Source organism: Thunnus thynnus, chromosome 5, assembly GCF_963924715.1.
Source record: "Thunnus thynnus chromosome 5, fThuThy2.1, whole genome shotgun sequence".
NCBI lineage: Eukaryota > Metazoa > Chordata > Actinopteri > Scombriformes > Scombridae > Thunnus > Thunnus thynnus.
The window spans coordinates 34,311,702-34,336,791 of NC_089521.1; the positions used below are offsets into that span (position 1 = coordinate 34,311,702).

A 25,090-nucleotide genomic window follows, 5' to 3' on the forward strand; every position below is an offset into this window, starting at 1 on the left:
AGTAAGTCAATGTAAACATGACTTTTGTTTGTTAACAAGAAAACTCCACAGGGCTCCTTTAAGCAACTATGAGACTTTAAAAGTCAGGAAAAATAAGCAGGAGGCAACTGAGCAAAACAGAAAAGTCCACTTGTGAAAAATAACAGACTGCTGCTCTTTTGTCTTGTGTTGTGGTGCTGAACAGAGAGCTCTGCTAAATATCTTCATAATGCATCTTTTCATCTGTGTTTCTCTCTCTCACTGTTTCTGCTATAATCTCTCTCCCTCTGTGTCAGTGTCATACAACAGTTTTACACATTTAACTTTTCCCAAACGTTAAATGTCAGACTCAGTTTCCTCTGCTGCAGTGGTCAGTCTGCAGTGATAAATCAGCTGCAGCAGGCTGTTTGTATACATTTCCATTACTTCCTCCCATATTTTGTGTCTTTGAACAGGAACACGTTAAGACACATTCTGTATTGCAGGAGACCAAACACTCAATTTTCTTCCATTTTACCTGCACAAAACCCCGGTGCAGTCCTTTAGTAAATAAGGAGACACAATGTGACTTGTTACTAAATCCTTAGTAAATATCACCCTGGGTTACCTGCTACTACTTTAGATTGTTAGACTGGAAAATCAAATAGCAATAGCAGCCCTGTCTCTGTCTCTGGTTAACATGTACATGAAGATCTGTTCTAGATTACAGCTGAATGGAAGCTAGTTCATTATTTCTTTCTACTGTGTTTTCTTCATATCTACACTACAACCTTAATGAAACCGTCTCACTGAATCATCTTCAGCTCAGTTTACAGTAGAAACAATCTCTTACTTTGTGTCTGAGGGTCCAGGTTCATTACTGAAGTCTGGAGGACGACGTTTAGACCGGTCACTCTTCATAGACAGACAGCTGGATATCAGAGACTCTGCTCCGTCCTCCTCTTCCTCCAAATCCTTCATCTTCGTTACATCACTGTGAGGACGCAGAAACCAGGAAAAGAACAAAGAAAACAACGTTTGAAGACATCAACACTGTGATTTCATATTTTTCTGACACAGTTTAATCAACTAAACAATTCATCAGAAAAATAATCAGCAGATTGATCAATAATGACAGTAATCATTATTAGCAGCCCTGATATTAACACTCACCCTGCCTCAGACTGTTTTCCTCCCTCTGCTCTGTTGACTTTAAAATGGAGTCTGACTGAATACTTTCAACTTTGACAGTTCCTCCCTTCTTCCTTTATACTGCCGTGTGTGTGTGTGTGTGTGTGTGTGTGTGTGTGTGTGTGTGTGTGTGTGTGTGTGTGTGTGTGTGTGTGTGTGTGACTCCCTCATTGTACTAAAAACAGTTATTTTCTGAGGGTTTATTCCAGAAAGCAGGTTGAACAAACTCTGAGTCTAATGTAACAGGGTCAGTAAATGACTTTTGCATGTTTTTATTTGTATGATGTTATTTCACTTTGCATGTTGTTGGTTGACGCTTTTACTTGTTTTGCTGTGTAACTTTTTTATTCTTGATCATTTGGTGTGTTTTGAATGTGTTTATGTGTGTTTTAAGTATTGATTATTTTGCATGATGAACTGGGCAGTAATGATACTGGGAGAGACACATCTCCAGTCATCCCACTAATTCCAGAATGAGCGACAAGCTGAGGAACCGGAGGACGCGGAACACACGAGCAGACGGCCCGGTTCGGAGAAAGAACCCAGAAACAGAGTCCGGAGCGGTTCGACACGACAGACAGCCACCAGCCAGCGACCCCGGAGTTACCGTGGGACTACATGCAGCAGCCAGTGTCCGCCAACGCAGCTTCACCCGGGTCTGGGTCAGCAGTTGGTCAGCTGTCGCCCAGAAAACCGCGAGTATCCTCCCAGAGAGGCAGACGGGGAGGACTGTAACTGAAGACAGGAGTGTTCGGCCCGCAGTGGGGAACTCTCTACCCGCTCTGGTATCTCTGCTCGTCCGCAGATCCCACGGAGTTGATGTGAGAGGAGGCGGGAACTCGGAGTTAATAAAAGTAGTAAGAGCTTACTATAAACATTATTAACAAATGACTAATTATCTCCATATATTTGTACATCAGACACTGAGACAGTTTTTGCTAAATAAGCTTTATTGAATAAAATATGACAGATGACAGCGGTGAGTTTACTTATATTTTGTCTGTTTCATGACGTCTCGCCCTGAATTCTTACATATAAAAGCAATGTCAAAGTTGTCCAGCAGATGTCGCCATTTTGACCATCAAATGCTTTGAAACTGAAGCATTTTCAACACAACTGCTTCATATTGATTCACTGCTTCAGAAAGCTTCATTTGTCCCATAACTACAGTAAATATTATCAGCTGTACTCACTAGTGTTTGGCAGAGACTCTGCTGTGTGTGAGAAAGTCCTGATGATACAAGTTTATTTTTTCTTCTCAGAGAAACAGGTTTGTCCTGACTGCAGCTCTGTGAGTGTGTGATGTTGAGAAGAATGTTTTTAATAGCTGATAATGAAACAGCTACAGCAGATCAGTTCCAGCTCAGATGAACAGCTGGAGGTCGACTGATTAACCAGATCAAACTAGTTTTCAGTGTCACATTAAAGTGTTGAAAATCAAAATATTCCCTGTCAGCAGTAGAGCCTTTAAACTGGGATTCATTTTCTTCAGTAAAAACTGAGTTTGAAGAATCACTTTGGATGCTGAGAACAGACATTTGGGATTAATCAATACTAAAAATAATTCTTAGTTGCAGCCATTAATCATTTTCAATAACTCTTTACTGAATGACATGATGGACTTTTATACTTCCACTCCACTACATTTCAGAGGGAAATATTGTACTTTCTACTCCACTACATTTATTTGACAGCTTTAGTTACTTTTCAGATGAAGATTTGACACAATGGATAATATAACAAGCTTTTCAAATACAACACATGACTTTTACACCAGTAAAGGATCTGAGTATTTCTTCCACTGCTGGTAATTAGCTGCTCACCAGCTACACTAGCTCATCAACTATCTACTATGTTAAGTCAAACTTCCAATAAATCTATCAAAGTACTAAAGCACAACATACTTCATTAATAATTACAGCTGGCTAAATGTGAATAAATATGTTTTATCCTCATTCAAAATCTAGCTGAGGCTTCATTTAACAGTTAATTAGCAGATATTTAAGGTGTAATTTTCAGGACATTTTACAGAGAGGAGGGTGTAATTAAATAAACAACCTGATATGCTGATATATCCACTGACATAAAACTACACACTGAAAACTCATTGATTTTATTATTATTCAAATGAAGAACTACATATGAATCTCAGTATATTGACTGCATGCCAACCAAACCATCTTAACACTTTCCCCCATTTCTGTCTGTAAAATGTCCTAAAAATGAAGCTGAAAATGTCTTTGAAATGAGTATAAAGTTAAAATAAAGAAAATCTGCTTCAGTCATCAGTCCACCTCTGTGAGCACATTTGCTTTGTTTTTTGGGAGTTTTACAGCAAACATTCAGACTCTTGATTGTACACTGATACAAAATAAGGAGGAAAATCAACATGAAACAGACGGCTGAGCTTCAGGTCTTCACAGGTTTGTTTGTTTAAACTTCATGTATGAACACAGGCAGGTCTGTTTTATTGGACCCATGAAGACCTCCAGGCTGAGCTGGAATTGTCTCACACACAGACAGACTTCTACATCATTAATCCCGGGTAGTATTTGCTCAGATTAGGACTGCTCGCTGTGTTTTGAGCACCATGAGATGCTACTGGTTCCCTCCTGAGTCAGTTTGAGTCCAGCTACACGTCAGCAGAGAGGAAACAGAACTGCTGCTGGACAAACAGAAAACAGAAAAACAGCATCTACAGTCTGACAGTCCAGTGCTGAAACTCCACTTTCTGTCCGCTTCATCTCACAGTTCAAATGATTTTCTACAACACTCCAGATGGATCATATCATCTCATATCTACCTCATTTATGTTTTGAATGACAGAGTTCATTACAGCTACAATAAGGGCAAAAAATATCCTAATATTAATAATAAAAATATGTTTTCATGCTGATGTGAACAGATCTGCAGAGTAAAGGTTGGACAGACTGACGCTCAGTGAAGAAAATACAACTTCACTCTGAATATTATTATTAAATACCATGACAGATGAATCTAAACATACGTGTATCATTGGTTTAATGCTGCACCATGTAGATTGTATTTTCTATCAAAATGAGCAGCAGCTACAGAGACACTTAACATCAGGCTACAACATGCTCAGAGATGTCCACTGTCAAGGAATAAGAGTCCAAAACTAAACACTACTAAGATTCTCAGTCTTCCATCAACGTGTTTCTGTGATCAGATGCTTGAATATCAACACTGGACTTAACAGAGCAGCTTCCTTCAACACAACCACAGTTCACAAAACTTCACATCAATAATATGAAGCTTTCACCAAAAAACATCAAAGTCCAAACTGGGTTTAGTACTTAACAAGTGAAATAATCTGAGATGAAATCAAAAATGATCAACTGACTGTGGATGTTCATTCATGAGCTTCAGAAACAATATTTGATGGAGAAAATCTGATCTAAGCACAAAGATGAAACTAAACTAAACTAAAGGTCAAATATCACAGACACAACAGCTCTATTCACTGAATGAAGGCCATGAGATCTGCTTGAAAGCTTCCATGCTAGTAAGTGGCCCTTTGTGCTTGGATTATGAAGTATATGGCCAAAAGTAAAGGGACAGCTGAGTGGTTCCTTTCCCCTAAAACTGTCTACTTGTGACTCTGCATCACAGGCTGCATCTGTCTGCTGGTTGTGAGCAGTTCAGATCAGATTATATTGTTTTCTGAGTCCTGGAGACATAAAATGATGTCAGCATGCTAAGAAATATACGTGTAATGACAATGCTAACATGCTGATATACAGCAGGTATAATGTTTAGCGTCTTCACCATCTTAGTGCAGCATGTTAACATGTTCTGAGGCTGATGGGAACCTCATTCCTTCTGAAGGTATTTGCTCATAAAGCAAAGTATTGACAAATGAAATGCTGAGCTGATGATACATGATGGACAGTCAGAGGATCACTAAAGTTATTAGGGTTCATCCTCTAAACCACGTCTGCCAGTATGGAGAAAAGTCAACCTTTTGTGTTTGTGCAGCAGAAATATGTTTTTGATGATTTTCTATGGATTGATCTTGTGACTCTTTGTGGGGGTCCTGACTCCCTGGTTGGGAGCCTCATACTTTAGTGTCCTTTTGTTTCCTGGTTTGGTTGAAGCCACTTAGTCTCAATGAAGGAAAATCTTAAAGCTACAGCATACAGTGATATTTTACACAATAAACCTTGATGACAGTTTCGGGAAGGACCTTACAGCAATTTTCAGCTGTCCACATACTTTTGGACATATAGAACATCACAAACATTCAAAGACATTTTTTAAATGTGAAAGGTGGAGGAAAGAAGGCATTGTTTTTGCATAAATGTATTCATGTTGTCTGAATGGTCTTTGATTGGTTGAAGGTTCAGATGATTATTTTGAGGCTTTTACAAAACAAAATGAAACTAAACATCACACTCAGAGTAAGTTACAGCTACAACTCATTTCAAAGACTGGATGTCATCACAGTCTGTGTGAAACATTAATGTTAAAGCAGTAAATCTTCAGATGATTTGCATATCGAGCAGAAATGGAAGATTAAAAACATTCATCGTGTGTTTGCTCTTCAGCTTACGCAGCCACGACCAGCTTGACTGACACAAACTGTCCTTTACTAAAATTAAAAGATTTTTCATTGTCTTTTTTTTTTTTTTTTAAATTGCTGGGAATTAAAATATGTAAAAATACAATTTCAAAGCTAAGATTAAGCTCAGGTCTTCCTGAGAAACAACACAGAAAGATGGAGGACGGGAGACGATCGTGATGGACCAGTTTGAGAAGCAGAACCTTCACGTAGCTGCAGAACAAAGGCGGCGAGTTCATCAACAGTAGAAAATACGTCTCCTGTCAGCATCGTTTTCCCTACAAGTACTGACCACATGCCGCAGATTTACGTCCTACTTTTCATGAAAATGAATGAACCGCTGATCTCTTATGATCACATGACCCCGACAATGTCTGGCATCTTTAAAACATGTAACAGATCATTCCTAAAGGATGCATTTTTGATTAGCAAAAATAATTAAAACCATTTAGAAAGTGCAAATATATTTCTGTAATTATTTCTCATCTACTCCAAGACAAAACAAAAGTCTGAGATAACAGACAGAAAACGTCTTGAGACGTTTACCAGACTGGAGCACTAATGAAGAATGTGGAAAAATAACAAATACAAATGAATCTAGTAGAGCTGCAATGATTGGTCAACTAATTGATCAGTTGTCAACTATTAGATGAATCACTAACTATTTCAATCATTAGTTAATCGTTTTGAATCATTTTTTAATATAAAAATGTCCAAATTCTCTGATTGCAGCTTCTTAAATGTGAATTTCTGGTTTCTTTAGTCTCTATGACAGTAAACTGAATATTTTTGGGTTTTGAACAAAATAAAGACATTTGATGACGTCATCTTTGACTTTGTAACAGTGATCCACATTTTTCTCAGTTTTCTGACATTTTATGGACCAAACAACTCATTGATTAATCCAGAAAACATTCGAATGATTCATAGATAATGAAAACAATCATTGGTAGCAGCCTTAAAGGAAACAACACATCACTTCCTGTCTGTGAGGAAATCACTGTGGACCTTCAGACCCAGAAAGTACTGCTGAAGATTGTTGAGTAGATGAGAGAAACTCGTTGCCGACTTGGCAGATGCTGTCAAGTCTGGTGAAAGATGTAATGAGCGTCACGTGATGGCGGCTGCAAACAGACATGAGACGTGACTCCAGTGTCTGACAGGGAATTATGGGGGTCTATATTGCACAGGGGTTGGTGAGATCCTCAAACACTGTTGGTTCTTCAATCCCTCGTGCAAACAGCTTGATCAACTGGCAGTGCGCTCTAAGAAAAAGAGTAGAAGGTGTTTAAGATGAATTTACACTGAGCTCAAATCTCCGACAATAACAAAATAAGAAACTCTCAGAGGGTTTATGGTACCTGACGTCGATGGCCGTGTGGGTCAGGATCTCGCCGTCGCAGTTCCAGCTGCTGTAGGCGGGAGTGCAGCTGCAGGCCGGGTGGTCTCGGCAGATCTGGCTGAAGATCTGGCGTTTGCCGTTCTCGTGCAGGTCCAGCTCCAGGTCCGAGTCGCTCTGGCAGTGGCGCGGTGTGAAGCGGAAACGCCGCACGCGGTGGACCTCAACAAACGTCAGGTCGAACTGTTTTGGGACACAACGTGGGAAGAAGGAGACGCACGGTGAGAGGCCATAAACCAGAAGACTGATTTATCATCCAGCTCTGTGACGAACCTGGTCATCTTTGCTGGTGTGTCGGAGGAGGTGTCTGAGGAAATCAAACCGGGAACATTTTCGAACCAGGATGAGGTCAGTGGTGCCGTCGGCCAGGTGAGCGGCAGGTGAGAGGCCTTTGGGGCTGCGAGGACAAGCACAGCTCATACTGGCAGCGTTTATAGCCAGGAACTTCCCTCGGACCGTCCTCCACTCTCCGTCACTCTCTGGAACAAAAAAAAACCCAAAATAGAGATTTGACCTTTCTCCTTGGCTTTTATCGAGGGAAATGTTGATATTTAAACAACAATTAATGTTGTTTAATAGGGTTTCAGTCAAATATGTTTAGTTTCATCTAAAATGGCTACAGGAGCCCATAGACCAGTCAGATACCAGCATGGAGAGGAAATCCATCTTTATGTAATCACACAACATACTGAATAACTTTAAAGAAAAAAATAAGAAAAGTTTAATAAGGTTAAAAAAGATTGAATCTCCACTTTTAAGTCAATATATCTACAATATCCTGACAAGAGGACAAGCTCCATCTGCTGATGAAGATCATGGAACATGACGGCAGAAAGTCTTTTCAAGTTATCACTGGTGGTTTTAGTTCCTCGTGTCTGCAGGACTGTTCTGTGGTGTGCCTCAGGGCTCCATTCATGGACCTCTTCAGTTTTCAAACACAGTGTAAATACTGTATATTCTCATTCAACATGTAAATCAATGAGCTTTGGACTTGTTAGAGAGTGTATTTCTTTGAAGAAGCCAGGCTGCGTCCGGTCTTTGTGACTGATTGATTAAAATCCACAGAGGTTTCACAGGAAATCAAAGTTCAAAGACAGTTCAATCATTTTCTCATTAACTGTTTTATGAGTTCTGGATGAGGATTTGTTTGACTCACCGCTCTCTGACACTTCATCCGTCTCGTACCTCTCAGCTCGCTCTGACAGTAGCTGCCCGCTGTGCTGACAGACCACGCAGCTGGAAATTTACAGACACGCTGATGTTATTTTCAAAAAGGCAAAAACAGTTTTTGCTACGACACTGAACTGATACATAACCTGAAAATAATCAAATTTTTGTGGCTTAAGTCGAGCTGTAGCTTATCTGAGTTGAACTAAATAAAACTGTGACTTAATCTGAGCCAAACACTGTTAGCTGCAAACCTGAACAATAAGCTAACATGAACCAACATGACTGTTTAGTCTTTAAAGGCTCCTGTGGAGTTTTCTTGTAAGCAAACAAAAGTTCTGTTTACATTTAGGTCTGTATTTTAACGGAGGCGGAACGACCAGTGCAAGCAGCGCTCCGACTGTTATTTTCCTGACCTTGAGACCCGCCTGGTGCGTCTGTGTGGCGTTTTGGTGCTCAGGTGGTGGGAGGAGAGGCTCAACAGGTGGGAGGTTCATTCAAATGAAGCAGTGCAAAGAGAAATACTTGCAACTGAATTATAACTAGATACTTGCTGCAATAACAGATTAATGTTTGAAATATTAAGAAATTCTCCAACCAAAATCAGCACAGAAAATAACGTTTAATGTGGTTAAAGCAGGCAAGTCAGTAAATCTGCATTCATCTATAAATGAATGTGGGAGATTCTTACAGTATCTGTTGTCTACTTTATTCTGTATAAAAAGCTTCTTATTCAGTTCTTTAAATCTCTGCAGCATCTGAAGGCAGCAGGACTGATATGCTGATAAATCTGCAGCTTCTACATCAGAGCGCAGCACCGTTACACACAGACGATCACTGTGTTTACCTTCATTAAACCACATGACGTCACCAGGCTGATACAGTATAACCACACACATCAGCCTGGTTGGTTATAGCTTCATATTCTGTGTTTTTATGAATGACACGTTGGGTTAGCACCTCATCAGCCTGTTCTCCAACTTTCTTTTTAGCATCTGATGTTTTATTTTTGATACACACTGAAGCGCAAACGCTGTTGTGTAACAGTGAAATTATGTTACCATTTACAAGGGCAGCTATATTAGAATTATGGCTGAAATATCATTATTATGATGCAATCATATAAACAGCCAATATATTTCTTTATTTCTATCATTATTATAATAACTAACTGATGAAAAACACCTGCATCATCTGTCTCTGGCTGCAGATTTGAGGTGATGAGTTTTCATGTGGTGGTGCTCTGAATCATCAGGACATTTCCTGAAGAAAATCTTTCCATCTGTTGAGTTCTTATCATGCTTAACTGTGATTGGTTCAGCTGTTTCAGAGCTTGAGGTCTAACAAACATGTTGTGTGCATTTTCTTCCTCATAAATCATTTGCAAAGCTGATTTTTGCAGTATTTTAAAACCTGTGTTGGTTGGCTCATAAATGAATGCTCCATAGCGCCACTAGAGGTCAGAAACTCCACAGCGAACCTTTGAATCAGCTCTGAGGTCACTCATGAGTTAGTAAAGTTCAAATCAAAAAAGGTGAGTAAACTGTCAAAGGATGTTTTTGTCTGTAGAGCATCTCTCTCTCACCCGGATCGACACCTGGCGGCGTCCCGTGGCGTTCCCATGATGTCTCTGGCTGGCAGGTAGGACACTGTTCCTTCATAGTAATGATGAGTCAGGAACATCTTCAGACCTGCAGGGGTCAAAGATCAAACATCAGTAAATGACAGTTTCCACACCTCCACCCACACCTAACACTGTAAGGATCAGGTTTTTACCAATATATCAGATTTATATGGCTTTATTCTTTATTACATGTATTTAGTTATTCAATGATTTTTTTTTCTGTTCTATCTGCTTCAGTCTGATGTGTTGTTGAGATGTTTGTACTCCGTTCAGTCTGCTTCAATTCCCAGTTCCCTCATCACATGTTGTGTTTCTACCTGAAAGGTCGTATCTGGCCGGTCCCATCCATCTCTTCCTCTCACTGTCCGTCAGCACGTCGCCGTAGAAACCGTATCCTAGCAGGGAGACGGAGTATCGCAGTAATGTGTTGTTGTGGTGAACCGAGCACACGTCCATCGGCTGAGAGTCTCCTGCGCACACACACACACACACACACACACACACACACATACACACACACACACACACACACACACAATTAAACATACTAACCCGGAATAATTTCATTTTCGACTCAAATCCCAGCAGGTCTATCAGGGTCAAAGCACCCAACACAACTCAGAAATACACAACGCTGAGGTGAGAAGGACACACTGCTTAGTTTGCCCTCCGCCTGTGTATCGATTACATGTTCACAGCCTGAACAGAGATAACTTGACAGCTGACCTTTGACCCTCATGAGTCTGACGAATCCTTTGAGTTTTGATCATTTCAGATTTTATTGACATGTGTCCTGCATATAACATGTTAAATAACTTGTCTAGGGCGGAAACGATTCATATTAGTTGATGTGTAATGAGACCATGTGACTACTGACCCACTATGATGTGCAGTGCAGAGGTCACGGGGTCGTTGGTGCCCACAGTGGCGAAGCAAATACAGTCTGTTGAACCTGAAACAAACAAACAGATTCTCCATCAGAGGAAACGATGGAAGTTAAAGGTCGAGTTCACAGTGTTTCCAAACCAGCAGTCAGGTTTCCATAGTAACAGTAATGTAATCATTCCTCCTGTTCATACTGGATATTAAAAGATCCTTCAAATGTGCTTTCAATGGAAGTGATGGAGGCCAAAATCCACAGTGTGTCCACACAGTCATTTAAAAGTCTGTGTGAAGCTTCTATTCAGCTTCAGCAGTCTGAGTTAGTCATATCAAGTGGATATCTGACACATTTACAGTCTTTTTAGCATCAAATTCCCTCTTTGTGTTTCCTTGGACAGTGTTTCCCTGTTGAGCTGCAGGTGGAAGTATAGTAACAAAAAGAGGAACTTTGGCACTAAAAAGACTGTAACGTTGAAAGATATCTATTTGATTTGACTCATTTGGACGCTGAAGCTTCATATTAACTTCAGATAAACTTTGAAATACATTTTTGCACAGAAGGAGGACTGTGGATTTTGTCCTCCATCACTTCCATTGTAAGGTCATTATGAAGGGATCTTCTAATGGTCAGTATGAACAGGAGGAATGATTACAGCAAGAAAAACATGAACTTTAGGGTCCATTTGAGCCTCCTTATTGACGACTACAACCTCTTTAAAGACCTGCGTCTATCGAAGCTTCTCAAGGATCAAATCAACCAGAAAATGAAAGCAGCAGTTTTATTTCCGACCTGCAGGAATGATCCCGATGCGGAGCGAGCAGGGCAGTAGTGTTTCATCCAGACAGTTTGGATCGACGCCGCCATCCATCTGTGTCCTCCAGATCAGCCCGTGGATGATCTCACTGAACATGCCGTCCCCTCCGACACACACCACGCTGAACCGGGTCAAAGGTCAGAGGAAAATGTTAGCATGGACTTCTCTGTCTGTGTAAACTGGAACTCCATTATAGTGCACGATGACACTTTATAATAACAAAGACTGTCAGAGTGTAAAAACAGAGACAGCAGTGTTTAGCTTTCATTAGCTGTGATGTCATTAAACAGAACTGTTTTATCAAAATTTATTTAGAGAACGAACTAAACTCACCCGTCAAACTTCTTCAGCTCTACTTCCGCCCTCAGGTGATCCCTCGCATGATTGGCGTACTCTGTCACTATGGTAACAAACGCACAGACACAAGGTGTTTTAGATGTATAATCCCTGACGCAGAAGGCCACACAACAGGAAGTGAGTGATGTGATTGATGTGATTCGTACCGATGACGTGTGTCGAGACGCCGGCCTGGGCAAACAGCGGGGCGACCTTCTGCTCGTAGATGTGTTTGCCTCGTCGCTTACCGCCGTACGGGTTGATGTAGACCAGCAGGTGTTTGGGTCTGCTGGCTGTTACACAAACAACAGTGTTAGCAACAGTTTCTGGAAACAACCTCTGTGTGTGTGTGTGGGTGTGTGTTAGACGGCGTGTTGGTGTAGAGTCATACCGATCGTGGTGAGCTGCTCTCTGATGCTGCTGACCCAGTGATGACACAACGCCTCCTCTGGACATGTGAAGGTGACCTCAGCACACCGCCAGCGGTACTGCCGAGACCTCTGCACATACAACACTGAAACATACACACATAACCATCTAATGATTGAACACATTTCAGATAATTAATTAGAGCCCGAGCCCAAAGGGCAAAGGCCCTCTTGTATTTCGTGTGTTTGTTTGTTTCTTCTTTCTTTCCTTATTATTACGGGACATCACACCTCAATTTGACCCCCTAAACATGCTCAAAAACTCACCAAATTTGGCAAACACACCAGATCTGGTGAAAAATTTGATAAAATGTAAAAATTATGCCCCAAAGTGCCAAAATGTGCTCCACCTATGTATCTAAAATGGCCGCCACGGCCCGTAGGAATGTCGTAGAGAGATCAAACCAAAACCCAATTATTCGTCTCAATAAGACCTACAAATCACACACTGACTCCCCTGACCTAAATCCAACAGGAAGTCCGCAATTAGCCTGTCAATATAAGACTTTGCATCAATTTTGGCCCCCGAACAAACACTATCTCCTCCGACAGCGTTAATGGTATCGACTTCAAACTTTGATACATGACTTATAACACTGTGCTGAAAAAAAGTTGTTAAAAACTTTGTAACAACTCGAACGGTTTGGATTTTATAAAATTGCCCCCCACCCCTCTGATTACATCAGGTGGGGGACAATGATATAGTTTGATGCAGTATGTTGGTTTTCCTCCTGTCCTCCCCAATTTTTTGAGTCACCAGCTGCCACTGGTGTGGGGGTTGAATGCAGCTCATTTTTGTAGGATACAGCAGAAAGGCCTATATACATACAGTACATTATATACAAGCTTTGTATGAAGTTTGGTGTTATTATCATTTATTTTACAATAATTATAGGTCTTATATTTATAATTCAGTAGCGGGGATGACCTATGAGGGGGAGGGAAAAAATGGAGTGAGGGTGACAGTTTAGTGATAAAGTGCTGCAGAAAAATACCATCAAAACTAAAATTTGTAGCTCTGTACTGCAGTTTTTCCTTTATTTTTCCTATATTATTCTAAAAATAGACTTGATGAAAATTAGGAAATTAATTTCTTTTACACACAAACTCATCAAGAGTTTTCATTTACTAATTGAAATTCAAGTGAATGGGCGCAAAACTTGCATGATTTTGATGACACAGGTGTGAGCGAGACAGACATGTCTCACCCTTCAGAAAATTCTCATCCTCACACCGTTGAGATTTGATGTTTCACCATGACAGAGGAAGTTGCTATAACTTTATTGTAAATGCTCCAGTCTGCACCAAACTTTACATGTTTGATAAGAGTCCTGGCCTGAACACGTCTACATGACAATATTCCATCATTGATGCAAACTGGCCGAATAGCGCCCCCTACGAAATTTCAGCAAAGCAGCCCCAGCAGCAGGCAAAACAGTGGACAAAGGAAGTGATGTTTATCTCCTTCTTACACTGTCTGAAAACATCTACGAAGACATCTACATGCCCGTCACAGAAGCCCTTCGCCTGCACCGCAGCCTGACGTGTGCGGAGGCGCGAGGGCCCGTTCAACGCTGCTTGCAGCTTTAATTGTTTATTAAGCTGCTTCACATAAAAACATCTCGTCTGTGAGCCGATAAAACGCTTTCCTGTAGGAACTATACAGGAAGTGCAGATGTTCATGTTATCCTGTTTAATGAGTGCAGCAGTCAGGTGTGTTTACAGCTGTGTTCACTGTGTGTCCAGATGTGTTTAGCAGTGTGCTTACAGGTGTTTTTTTGAAGCGTGTTTACTGTGTGAACACGTGTGTTTCCAGGTGTATTAAGTGTGACTACGGGTGTTGTGTACTGATGTGTTTACTGTGTTTCCAGGTGTGTTTACCTGTGAAGGCCCGCCTGCAGTCCTTTCCTTCTCTCTCTTTGATCTTCCTCCAGCTGCCATCGTCTTTTTGTTTGCTGCTGTTCTCCTCCTCTTCCTCCTTGACAGAGATGATCTCTGACACCAACACACTCTGACACACACCTGACCAGCACACACACACACACACACACACACACACACACACGCGCACACACACAGTTTGTTAGCTTTCCAATCCAGCAGTCATCTCTTATACATCAGATTTCGGAGCCTCTGTGCAGCACATGAATGCACCATCTGACACCATTAACGAGACAAAGTCAAACATTCACTGTGATGCAGCAGGTCTCACATGATAAAGAGATGAAGTGGAACCACAGCTGACCGGATACAAAACCAGAGAGACCAAAGAGGATTCAGTCAGTACATCAACGTTTGAATCACGACACTGATGAACTGCCTCATAATATAACTTTACTGAATATTTCATGTCAGAGACAAACTACTGTATGTAATAACCTTTAACACACGTTCATCAAATACATGTTTTAACAGCCTTTAACGAACTCCATTTCCCACAAGCCCAAAGAGCGTCATGATGACATTACAAAGAGCCATTTTGTTTGTGACAACAGAATTTCATTTGTCAGTTTTCAGCTGTTTAATGATTTTCAATAATAGGTGACAAAGAAAAGTCAGGCGCCTAAATCACCATGTGACATCTTGTGGACTTTATTACCACAAACTGATGATTTTAACTGAATGTTTCTATATATATCTTTTTATTTTTCTGTAATGCCTTGTTCTATTTTGTGCAGTTTGAGTCTGTTTATTAGTTTATAAGTCACTGTTAGATTTGTTAGACACAGTACATGTATATATGTTAATTATTCTATTTATTTTGGGGGATTTTGTATAAGACTGACTGTGTGGGATCGATTTCTACTGCTTTCTGTGGCACATTTGCTGGTTTTTGCTTGTTTTCCCACCTACAACATACTGGAAGTAATCGCTGGGTCATAAAAAATGGAAAATTTACAAATGTAAGTGAAAGACAACTATCACACAAGTAATCTGTAATTACTTTTGCAGAAATGTTAATACAATTAATATTCCACAGCACAGTACTGCTATGGGAAAAGGCTGTTAGTAACTTAATGTACTTCATTAAAACACAGTAATAATACTATGATTGGAAATACAGTAATACTGTGAAATTCACAGCAACCTTTCATATTCTCCATCTATGTGCTGGATGAATAAGAAATGATTATTAAAGGTTGAGGTTTCTTTACACTCTTACAACTGAAACATTTACATATCTGTTTGTCTCTACTTGCCATTTAAATCCAGATGTAACTAACTGACTCAGTCACATGACCTCATTTCTGTGTCACAGATGTTTGAGTCAACATATTAACCCTGAGAACAGGAAGGAAACTCTTGACTGTCAGGAGTGAAATCCTGCTGCTGTTTCCATGGAAACGACCTGAAGAAAACCAAGATGTAACGTGGACACCTAAACTGATGTCATCAGTTTCCACCTGAAGACACCTGATATCTGTGTCAGAGTTGGGGGGTCCAGATGCATGTGTGGCTTAAATAGTGCTCAACTGTCACTGACTTTCTATAAAAAACACAGTTTCGTGTCAGTGATGTCATCGTCAGGTCTTTGCATCCACATCTGGTTGAGGATGTCAATGATTAATCAATTATAAACACATGAACCGCTACTGCAGAAGACGAGGAATTTGTTGTTTAACTGTCAGAAAATGTTGTGTAGGTTTGCTGCAGTACCGAGCTGCTCCACCAGGTGGAGCCTCGTACTGTTTAACAGGTGTTATTAAACTGTGTAAACAGGGTTAGAGTCACAGCAGGAGGGCCAATCAGAGCAGGAGGATTCTGGCCACCTGACTTCTGATGCTGCTGTGTGGGGTCTACTACCTGTAGCTGCACCTGGAGACAGTAGAAGAGGACAAACTATAACAACCACTATGCTAAGCTAGGCTAGGCTAACCATGTCTCCAACACGAGAGTCTCTGAAAGAAGGACAAGTATTTCACAAAATGTTGAACGTTTCCCCCCCAAAGAACATTTGGTTGAAAAAGATTTTATTAACAGCAGCTGCATGTTTATCTACAATCTACAGATCAGCAGTTACATCAAACACTGAACCAGGAGCAGCGACGACCAGCAGTGGAAGTACTCAGATACTTTACTGCAGTAAAAGTACCAATACAGCAATATAAAAATACTCCATTACGAGTTAAAAGTCCTGCATGAAAAATCCTACTACAGTAGAAGTACATAAGTATTATGAGCTTGATGTAGTTAAAGTATTGCAGTAAAAGTACATAAGTATTATGAGCTTGATGTAGTTAAAGTATTGCAGTAAAAGTACATAAGTATTATGAGCTTGATGTAGTTAAAGTATTGCAGTAAAAGTACATAAGTATTATGAGCTTGATGTAGTTAAAGTATTGCACTAAAAGTACATAAGTATTATGAGCTTGATGTAGTTAAAGTATTGCAGTAAAAGTACATAAGTATTATGAGCTTGATGTAGTTAAAGTATTGCAGTAAAAGTAGTGGTTTGGTCCCTCTGACTGATATATTATTATATATGACATCATTAGATTATTAATAGTGAAGCATCAGTGTTAGAGCAGCATGTTACTGTTGTAGCTGCTGGAGGTGGAGCTAGTTTACACTACTTTATATACAGTTAGCTAGTTTAGTCCAGTGGTTCCCAACCTAGGGGTCGGGCCCCTCCAAAGGGTCAGCAGATAAATCTGAGGGGTGGTGAGATGATTAATGGGAGAGGAAAGAAGAAAAAACAAAGTTCTGATACACAAATCTGTTTTCAGTTTTTGGACTTTTTCTCTAATCTTTGATTTTTGCTGAAATATTGGATCATTTGAACATTTATTGAAATGAAAGCATGTGAGAAGTTTAGAGGGAAAAATCACTATTTGGTGGAGCTGTTAACAACTCATAGACATGTGAAATGTGACCCCGACTACACACTGCTTTTTGTAAGACGTCAAAAGACAAAAAGGTTGGAAACCACTGGTTTCATCTTTAACAATGTGTTGTATTTTAAAAGCTTGTTATATTATCCATTGTGTCAAATCTTCATCTGAAAAGTAACTAAAGCTGTCAAATAAATGTAGTGGAGTAGAAAGTACAATATTTCCCTCTGAAATGTAGAAAGTAGCATCACATGGAAATACTCAAGTAAAGTACAAGTACCTCTAAACTGTACTTCGGTACAGTACTTGAGAGTAAACTGAGTAACTTTCCACCGCTGGTGACGGCAGCATGTTTCTGCTGGATTTGATGGAAGCGGAACCAAACTGAATCTATCTACTGTTACTACGACTGATTCTATGAGTTTTATTCCAAAATGTAAACCGTTAATAAAACATTGAACTAGTTTGACAGTTTCATGATGAAAATCAAGAGGTGAATAATTCTAAGGAATAAATCATTTTGGAACAGAACTGCAGGTTCACACATCAAAACACAGAAACATGTTCAAACAGCAGCACTACAGTCTGCACGTGGCGGCGCCCCGCAGCATTATGGGAACTTATTCTCCTACCTGAGTCTGGTCGGCGAGAGAACGAAGGAACACAAAACCCTGCAGGAGAACCACACAGTTACAAACGCTGCACACAGCCGGGAGAGGACAGAACATATTATCAGATCCAAAATCTAAGATGATACCTCGTCTCATATCACGATATTGATATGATATCGATGAACTGTCCGGTGCTATCTGACATAACTGAACACAGTTAGTTAAATAATTAAAATACAGTGTAATAAAGACATTTTTAAAACAGCTTTATGCTAAAATGGAGACGTCAAAAAGTTGATAATAATACTTAAATATATAAATAAATGCTTAATGTATTTGACATTTCTATATGTCGTTTCCTATTTTCATATTTCTGTGAACATTTAAGGTTGAAACTAAAGATTATTTTCATTGTTGATTCATTAGCTGATCACCTTGTCATTTGATTGTTTTAGTCTATAAAATGTCTTTAGTTGGGTTAGTCCAACCAACAGTACATAACTCAAATATACTGCATGTTTACAGCTGCAACAATAAATCAATTAGTCAATTAACAGATCAGATAATGAATCTGCAACCATTTTGATAATGGAATAATCATTTTTTAAGTTGAAATCCATAAACATTTGCTGGTTGCAGTTTCTCAAATGTGACGATTAATAAACTGAATCTATTTGTTGATCAGACATAACGAGACATGTGAAGACGTCACCATGAGCTTTATGAAGTTAGTTCATTCTTTTATAGAATTAAAGCTGCGAGCAGCGTTGGTCGGGACCTCGCACCCTGGCCCGTTGGGATCGGATCATTTTGCTTTTTAAAAATGAGAGATATTTCTTACAAGTGTGGTGTGCTTTTATTTTGAAAGTTTGATTGAAATGTGTGCTGTCAGGTGTGTAGAGACAATAAGTAACTGCAGCTGGACACAGAAAAATACTCATATATTTGAATGGAGAGTGTGAGTGAACCCACATCTTTTTGAACATTTACTGCTTCCACATAGTTTTAGATACAAACTTCATTTGAACTTTAAATGAGTCACGAGACTTTGACCTACAAATCTTGAATTTACATGTTTTTTCTATCTTTTATTGTTTTTGAGATATTAGAGTGTGAGTTTTAAAGTCTTTTCTTGCTCCTCCTGTGATTTTATAATGAGTGTGTATTGCGGAATGTTTCACAGCACTGAGGGAGTGACATCACCAGGAGCAGTTGGAGAGGAGGATTTTAGAGTACGCTTCTTGTGAAATCTCCTCATAAATCCCATGACTTTGGCCAAATATTACATTAAAAATCACATTTTTGTAGGAAATTTCGTTGCGAATCCATTGATACAGGTTTGAAAGTGGTCAGACTCTTAGTTTAGATATCAGAAGCATCTGTTTGACACAAAGTCCATGCCCAGAGATTGCCTCCCCATTGGTTTACATTGTAAGGTGCAATGTGGCACTGCAACTTTCAGGGCTTATTAAATCTAAACTGTTCGAGTTATTACAAAGTTTTTAACAACTTTTGTTCAGCACAATGTCATAAGTCATGTACCAAAGTTTGAAGCCGATACCATTAACACCCTCGGAGGAGATGGCGTTTGTTCGGAGTCCAAAATTGGGACAAAGTCTTATTTTGAAAGTGAGATTGCGGACTTCCTGTTGGATTTAGGTCAGGGGTGTCAGTGTATGATTTGTAGGTCTTGATGAGAGACGATTGGTTTGATCTCTCTACGACATTCCTAGGGGCCCTGGTGGCCATTTTAGTTACATAGGTGGCGCTAGTGAGCACATTTTGGCGCATTTTTACATTTTATCAAATTTTTCACCAGACCTGATGTGCGTGCCAAATTTGGTGATTTTTTGAGCATGTTTAAGGGGTCAAATTTAGGATTTAAGTGGCGTAATAATAAAGAAAGAAACAAACAAACAAAAAAACATACAAACACACGAAAAACAATAGGGTCCTCGCCCTTACTGTTTTACAGTAGTCCTCTGCCTTTTGGGCTCGGTCCCTAACAAACAACTAATCATTTAATCAAGAAAATAGATTAAGATTCATCCAGTCTTCATACAGTCTGTGTGGAACAGATGCGTCGGGTGAAGAACATCAGATCCTGACTGATCTGGTCACAGGTCAGATGATTTAAATCATTAAAAGAACGCTGTTGTGTCTTTTAACTTAAAGACACACTGATGTTTCAGCTGCTGTGTGACGCTGCAGGTATTTAATTAAGTCAAACAGAACGTCATTATAGATTATTCTGCAACCTCCTGGATTATATTCAGTGACACGTGACCAACATTAACATTAAGCCTTTACAGACCTGCCTGAAGCACACTGATGGTTGTATTTTGACCAACATGGTAACAGATTAGATGCAGAATAGTAGAAAGAAGTAAAAGAGCAGCAGCTCACTGAGTCCTTCCTCCTGCCTGCATGTGTCTTGTCATTGGCAGCATTAAATTACTCCCCAGTTCAGCCCAGTTACATGATACCACCACCAAATATATTCAGCTCAAAATATTCAGGACCAAAGCCTCGAATGATCAGGCCAAACAACGACGCTGAGCTTCATAAATGTAGAATTAACGGCAGAACTGTTGTGTTTCACAGGTGTTCCTAATAAAGTGCTCAGTGTGTGTGTGTGTGTGTGTGTGTGGTTTAATAACCGTCAGTAGCAGCACACAGACAGCAGGTCAGACATTAAAGATTCACAAACACACTGCTGCCCGTCTCAGGTTCACACACCCGGGAGGCGTTTCTGCTGTCACCATGACGACAGTAACACAAACCTATGTGGATGACAAACAGCTGATCTGTGAGCAGAACGTGTTAGAATTATTTAAACCGTCTGGTTCATGTTCTCACAGACGATGTCAGGTGACCGGTCGAAGCTCTTCAAGGCTCAGATCAACATGAAACTCTCCCGGTCGAATCATCAGTACAAAAGATCAACTACTGTGTCAGAAAATATCTCAGAGCTGCAGGTATGTGGACATAAAAACTGAAGGAGACGTTAACAACAACTCCCAGGATGCATTTCAGTAAGAAACGTCAAATCACAGAGTCTCACATCCTATTTCTAGCTGATCAGGTTTTCAGTATAAATCAGTTACGGATGAGTTCACCTGCAGTCAAAGAGCAGGTCACAGTGAACCCGCAGGCAGCCTCAGTCTGAGCCGACAGCTTCCTGCTGCCAAGCTTTGAATATTCAAAAGAGTCCGTCTGCACATCCTGAACGCCGCTCACCTGAGTGACCGATGATCAGTCAGAGACGCTCGTCAATATCTGACTCAATACCCTCAAAGTACTTCTATCACACACACATATACACACAATATCTAACGCTGTTGTGATGACTCTCTATAAATTACAATTGATTAGTTGTCGACTAACAAATTAACCGTCAACTATTTTGAATAATCAATTAATCATTTAGTGTCTTTTAGAAGGAAAAAAATGTCAAAATTCTAGTTGAGAAACACTGATCGACATTTTTCACCATTTTCAGACATTTTATAGACCAAACAACTAATCGATTGATCGAGAAAATAATCAATATATAATAATCCGAAGCCCAAAATGACGTCATCAGATGTCTTGTTTTGTCCACAAAGATGGACTGTCAGAGACTAAAGACAACAGAAAATATTCACGTTTTAGAATTTAAGACTTTTTTTCTTAAAAAAATGACTGAAAACAATTAATCAATTATCAGAATAGTTGGCAGTTATTTTTCTGTTGATCGACAGTCTAAGTGACTAATGGGAACAACAGTTTAGTAAACTGGTCCAGTATGGAGGAGAGCGCTTCAGCCGGCAGCAGAGGAACAGGCTGGAATATAATCCTTTAGGTCAATAGAGACTCGTCAGTGTACATAACGTCCACTAAAAGTGCTAAAAGTGCTCGTTTTTACCACTGACAGACTCAGACTGTTATATTATAAGTTATATTATAAGTGTCTGACATCATTATGGAAAAAAAACACACAGAGAAATATAATGTTCTTTATTTTTTGCTTGATCTGGTCTGTTTGTTATTGTCTAACCCAAGCAGGAAGCTCCAGGTCAAGTGAAGCCAATGCTGAAGTGACTCAGGGTGACCGTGTAGAGCGGTTCGTCCACTGATCAGAATATCGGCGGTTCGATTCCCGGCTCCTCGGGTCCACATGTCCAAGTGTCTTTGGGCAAGATACTGAACCCAAGTTGCTCCTGATGGCTGTTCCACCAGTGTGGGTTAGATTTCCTCTGATGGGCAGGTTGGGACCTTGTATGGCAGCCACCTGTACCCATCCAGCGTATGAATGTGATTCATAGTGTAAAAGGCGCTTTGAGTGGTCGGAAGACTAGAAAGGCGCTATACAAGTACAGTCCATTTACCATTAATATGTATGTAAATACGCTGCATCTGTACATATGGAGCTGCAGAGGCAGCGCTGTTGTTCTGCCCAGTAAAACCATGAAGCTTCACTTTAGACAAACTAACTAGACTGATTAGATTTCATCTGTTAAACCAACACTTATCCTTCAAAAGGAATTATATCATATATCGAAATGCTGCGGAGACATTAGAGCCAGCTGGTCAACGACGACATGTTGACCAGCTCATCATATCAGGAGTCCAGCTGCTAACATCTGAGATGACCTGCTGGTCTCACCAGGCCAGCGGCTCCTCACATGTCAGATTTACTAACAAGCTTTATTTGGATAAAACTGATCACATACTGGGAATCTAAACTGTTACTTTCTCGCCTGAAAAAAAAATCTTAAAAACTTAAGTGGCGTATTAACAGTCCTACAGCAAAAATTACAACAGCTTCGCCATCGCTGCTGCCAGTTGGTGCGAGTTGCATTCTGGGATACGTTGGATAGCAAAGGATCCATCCGTTGGATCAAATTCAGGAAAAGAAGGCCACATTTGGAGGAGCCTGAGACACAGCTATGGTCACTACTGGCTCCAAAAATCCAAAATGGCCGCAGTCAAATCTCCAAACTTTAGGCTTTCAAACAGCAGTCCACAAAGCAATGGGTGACGTCACAGTGACTACCTCCATGTTTTTTTAACAGTGAATGATTTAAACACAATAACTAACAGACTGGATCAAGCTAAAGGTGAAGAAGAAGGTTTTATTTCTTTGTGTGTTTCTTTCCATGATGATGTCAGACACTTATAATATAACTTATAATATAACAGTCTGAGTCTGTCAGTGGTAAAAACGAGCACTTTTAGCACTTTTAGTGGACGTTATGTACACTGACGAGTCTCTATTGACCTAAAGGATTATATTCCAGCCTGTTCCTCTGCTGCCGGCTGAAGCGCTCTCCTCCATACTGGACCAGTTTACTAAACTGTTGTTCCCATTAATCACTTAGACACAAAAAGATGGGAAAATAGAGTCCAGGTTGAAAAAGTTTCCCTCTAAGTGATGTGCAGGTTATCTCCTACATGCTCCTGTATTTATAACGGTGTAGAGAATGTCTGAGGTTTGGTTGTATTGTTCCTCCTCCTGCCTGCAGACACACTGTGACCTCCATATCTTCTGTCAGACTCTTACGTAACCGGATATCTCGCGTCTCACTTCTTCTTACAATCCGGAAAACAGCGTGATTTATTTTCTACATGAACCTGATGTCACCAAACACTGACTGTCTGTCCTACATGTCCAATATGTCCAACATGTCCTCTCTGAGTCCTGCGCATGTCCTTTGTTTATCACACAGGATGTCTCCTCCACACACACACAAACACAAACACAAACACACAAACACACACACCGACTTACTGGGTCTGAACGGGTGGTACACCGGGCTGGAGACCCGTCTCTTCCAGGTGAGCAGGGACCGGCTCAGGCTCACTTCGTACGCGGCGTTTCTGACGCGGAGCTCGGACAGCAGCAGCAGCCTGCTCGGCCTCTCCATCTGTCCGCTCCGCTGCGTCCTTCAGCCGGCGGAGGAGGCGGCAGCAGCCCGGGGGACGGACGGTTACCTTTGTCCGGGCATGTTTTCTCAGTTTGTCCGGAGAGGAAGATTACAGACGCGGTGTCGGTAAATGTGAGTCCGAGCAGCGGATTTTAACTCGGGATGTTTTTTCTGACAGATAGCGGTTTCTCACCGGAAGTAGGAGGGGCTTAGTGCTGCGTTCAGGTGCTGCCAGAAACCTCAAACTGTTCAAAGTGTCGTAATTCACCAATTTTGGGATTCAAACCTTTTATTCTGGTGTGATATTAACAGTGATGGAAAGTATCAAAGTGTATTCACTCAAGTACTGTACTTAAATACAGTGTTCAGGTACTTGTACTTTACTTGAGTATTTCCATGTGATGCTACTTTCTACATTTCAGAGGGAAATATTGTACTTTCTACTCCACTACATTTATTTGACAGCTTTAGTTACTTTTCAGATGAAGATTTGACACAATGGATAATATAACAAGCTTTTCAAATACAACACATTGTTAAAGATGAAACCAGTGGTTTCCAACCTTTTTGTCTTTTGACGTCTTACAAAAAGCAGTGTGTAGTCGGGGTCACATTTCACATGTCTATGAGTTGTTAACAGCTCCACCAAATAGTGATTTTTCCCTCTAAACTTCTCACATGCTTTCATTTCAATAAATGTTCAAATGATCCAATATTTCAGCAAAAATCAAAGATTAGAGGAAAAGTCCAAAAAACTGAAAACAGATTTGTGTATCAGAACTTTGTTTTTTCTTCTTTCCTCTCCCATTAATCATCTCACCACCCCTCAGATTTATCTGCTGACCCTTTGGAGGGGCCCGACCCCTAGGTTGGGAACCACTGGACTAAACTAGCTAACTGTATATAAAGTAGTGTAAACTAGCTCCACCTCCAGCAGCTACAACAGTAACATGCTGCTCTAACACTGATGCTTCACTATTAATAATCTAATCTGGTGACCCTTTGGAAGGGCCCAATTTATATAATAAATAATATTATGTTATATTAATATTAAATATACTTATATGTACTTTTACTTAAGTAGGACTTTAAATGCAGGATTTTTACTTGTAATGAAGTATTATAGTTTGTAGTATTGGTACTTTTTCTTTAGTAAAGGATCTAAATACGTCTTCCACCACTATTGGGAACCACTGCTCCAGACATACATTTACTTTTCTTACTTGTGTGACGTGAGTGGAGTGTGATGATCACTGGAAATGTAAAAACACTGGTCAAACAAACGGAGGATGTGCAATATTTCCCAGCTCTTCATTTCAAAGAAGGAAGCTTCGTTCAGAGACAGCAGGGGGAGCT

General features: G+C 40.2%; 2 protein-coding genes across 24 annotated transcripts in view; both read right to left on the bottom strand.

Annotated features, from left to right (window-relative positions):
• LOC137183693 (protein NLRC3-like) overlaps window positions 1–1,227 on the bottom strand; it is a 54,951-nt gene extending 53,724 nt beyond the window's left edge. For 5 of the 22 annotated variants that reach the window (XM_067590907.1, XM_067590926.1, XM_067590927.1 and 2 more), the window contains exons 1-2: window positions 1,132–1,225; window positions 812–952 (exon numbers count right to left, since the gene is read on the bottom strand). In XM_067590907.1, coding sequence (XP_067447008.1) covers window positions 812–939 — 128 coding nt within the window. In that variant the 5' untranslated portion in view covers window positions 940–952; window positions 1,132–1,225. Of the gene's footprint in view, window positions 1–811; window positions 953–1,131 lie in introns of all 22 variants that reach the window. The other 17 variants (XM_067590929.1, XM_067590925.1, XM_067590919.1 and 14 more) reach the window with 6 other exon arrangements.
• A 2,019-nt stretch (window positions 1,228–3,246) lies between these two features.
• Window positions 3,247–23,938, bottom strand: LOC137183694 (ceramide kinase-like). Of its 2 annotated transcripts, XM_067590930.1 has the most exons (14): window positions 23,599–23,938; window positions 17,847–17,885; window positions 14,264–14,404; window positions 12,346–12,468; window positions 12,122–12,247; window positions 11,952–12,018; window positions 11,594–11,739; window positions 10,799–10,873; window positions 10,239–10,391; window positions 9,883–9,988; window positions 8,287–8,366; window positions 7,404–7,609; window positions 7,093–7,313; window positions 3,247–6,996 (listed from the first exon to the last, which is right to left on the bottom strand). In XM_067590930.1, the coding sequence occupies exons 1-14, from the start codon at window positions 23,732–23,734 to the stop codon at window positions 6,909–6,911; spliced, it is 1,707 nt and encodes a 568-aa protein (XP_067447031.1). In that variant the 5' UTR covers window positions 23,735–23,938; the 3' UTR covers window positions 3,247–6,908. The 2 variants fall into 2 exon arrangements, with proteins under 2 accessions (XP_067447031.1, XP_067447032.1); XM_067590931.1 differs by lacking the exon at window positions 17,847–17,885 and having other exon boundaries at window positions 23,599–23,937.
• Window positions 23,939–25,090: the final 1,152 nt, after the last annotated feature.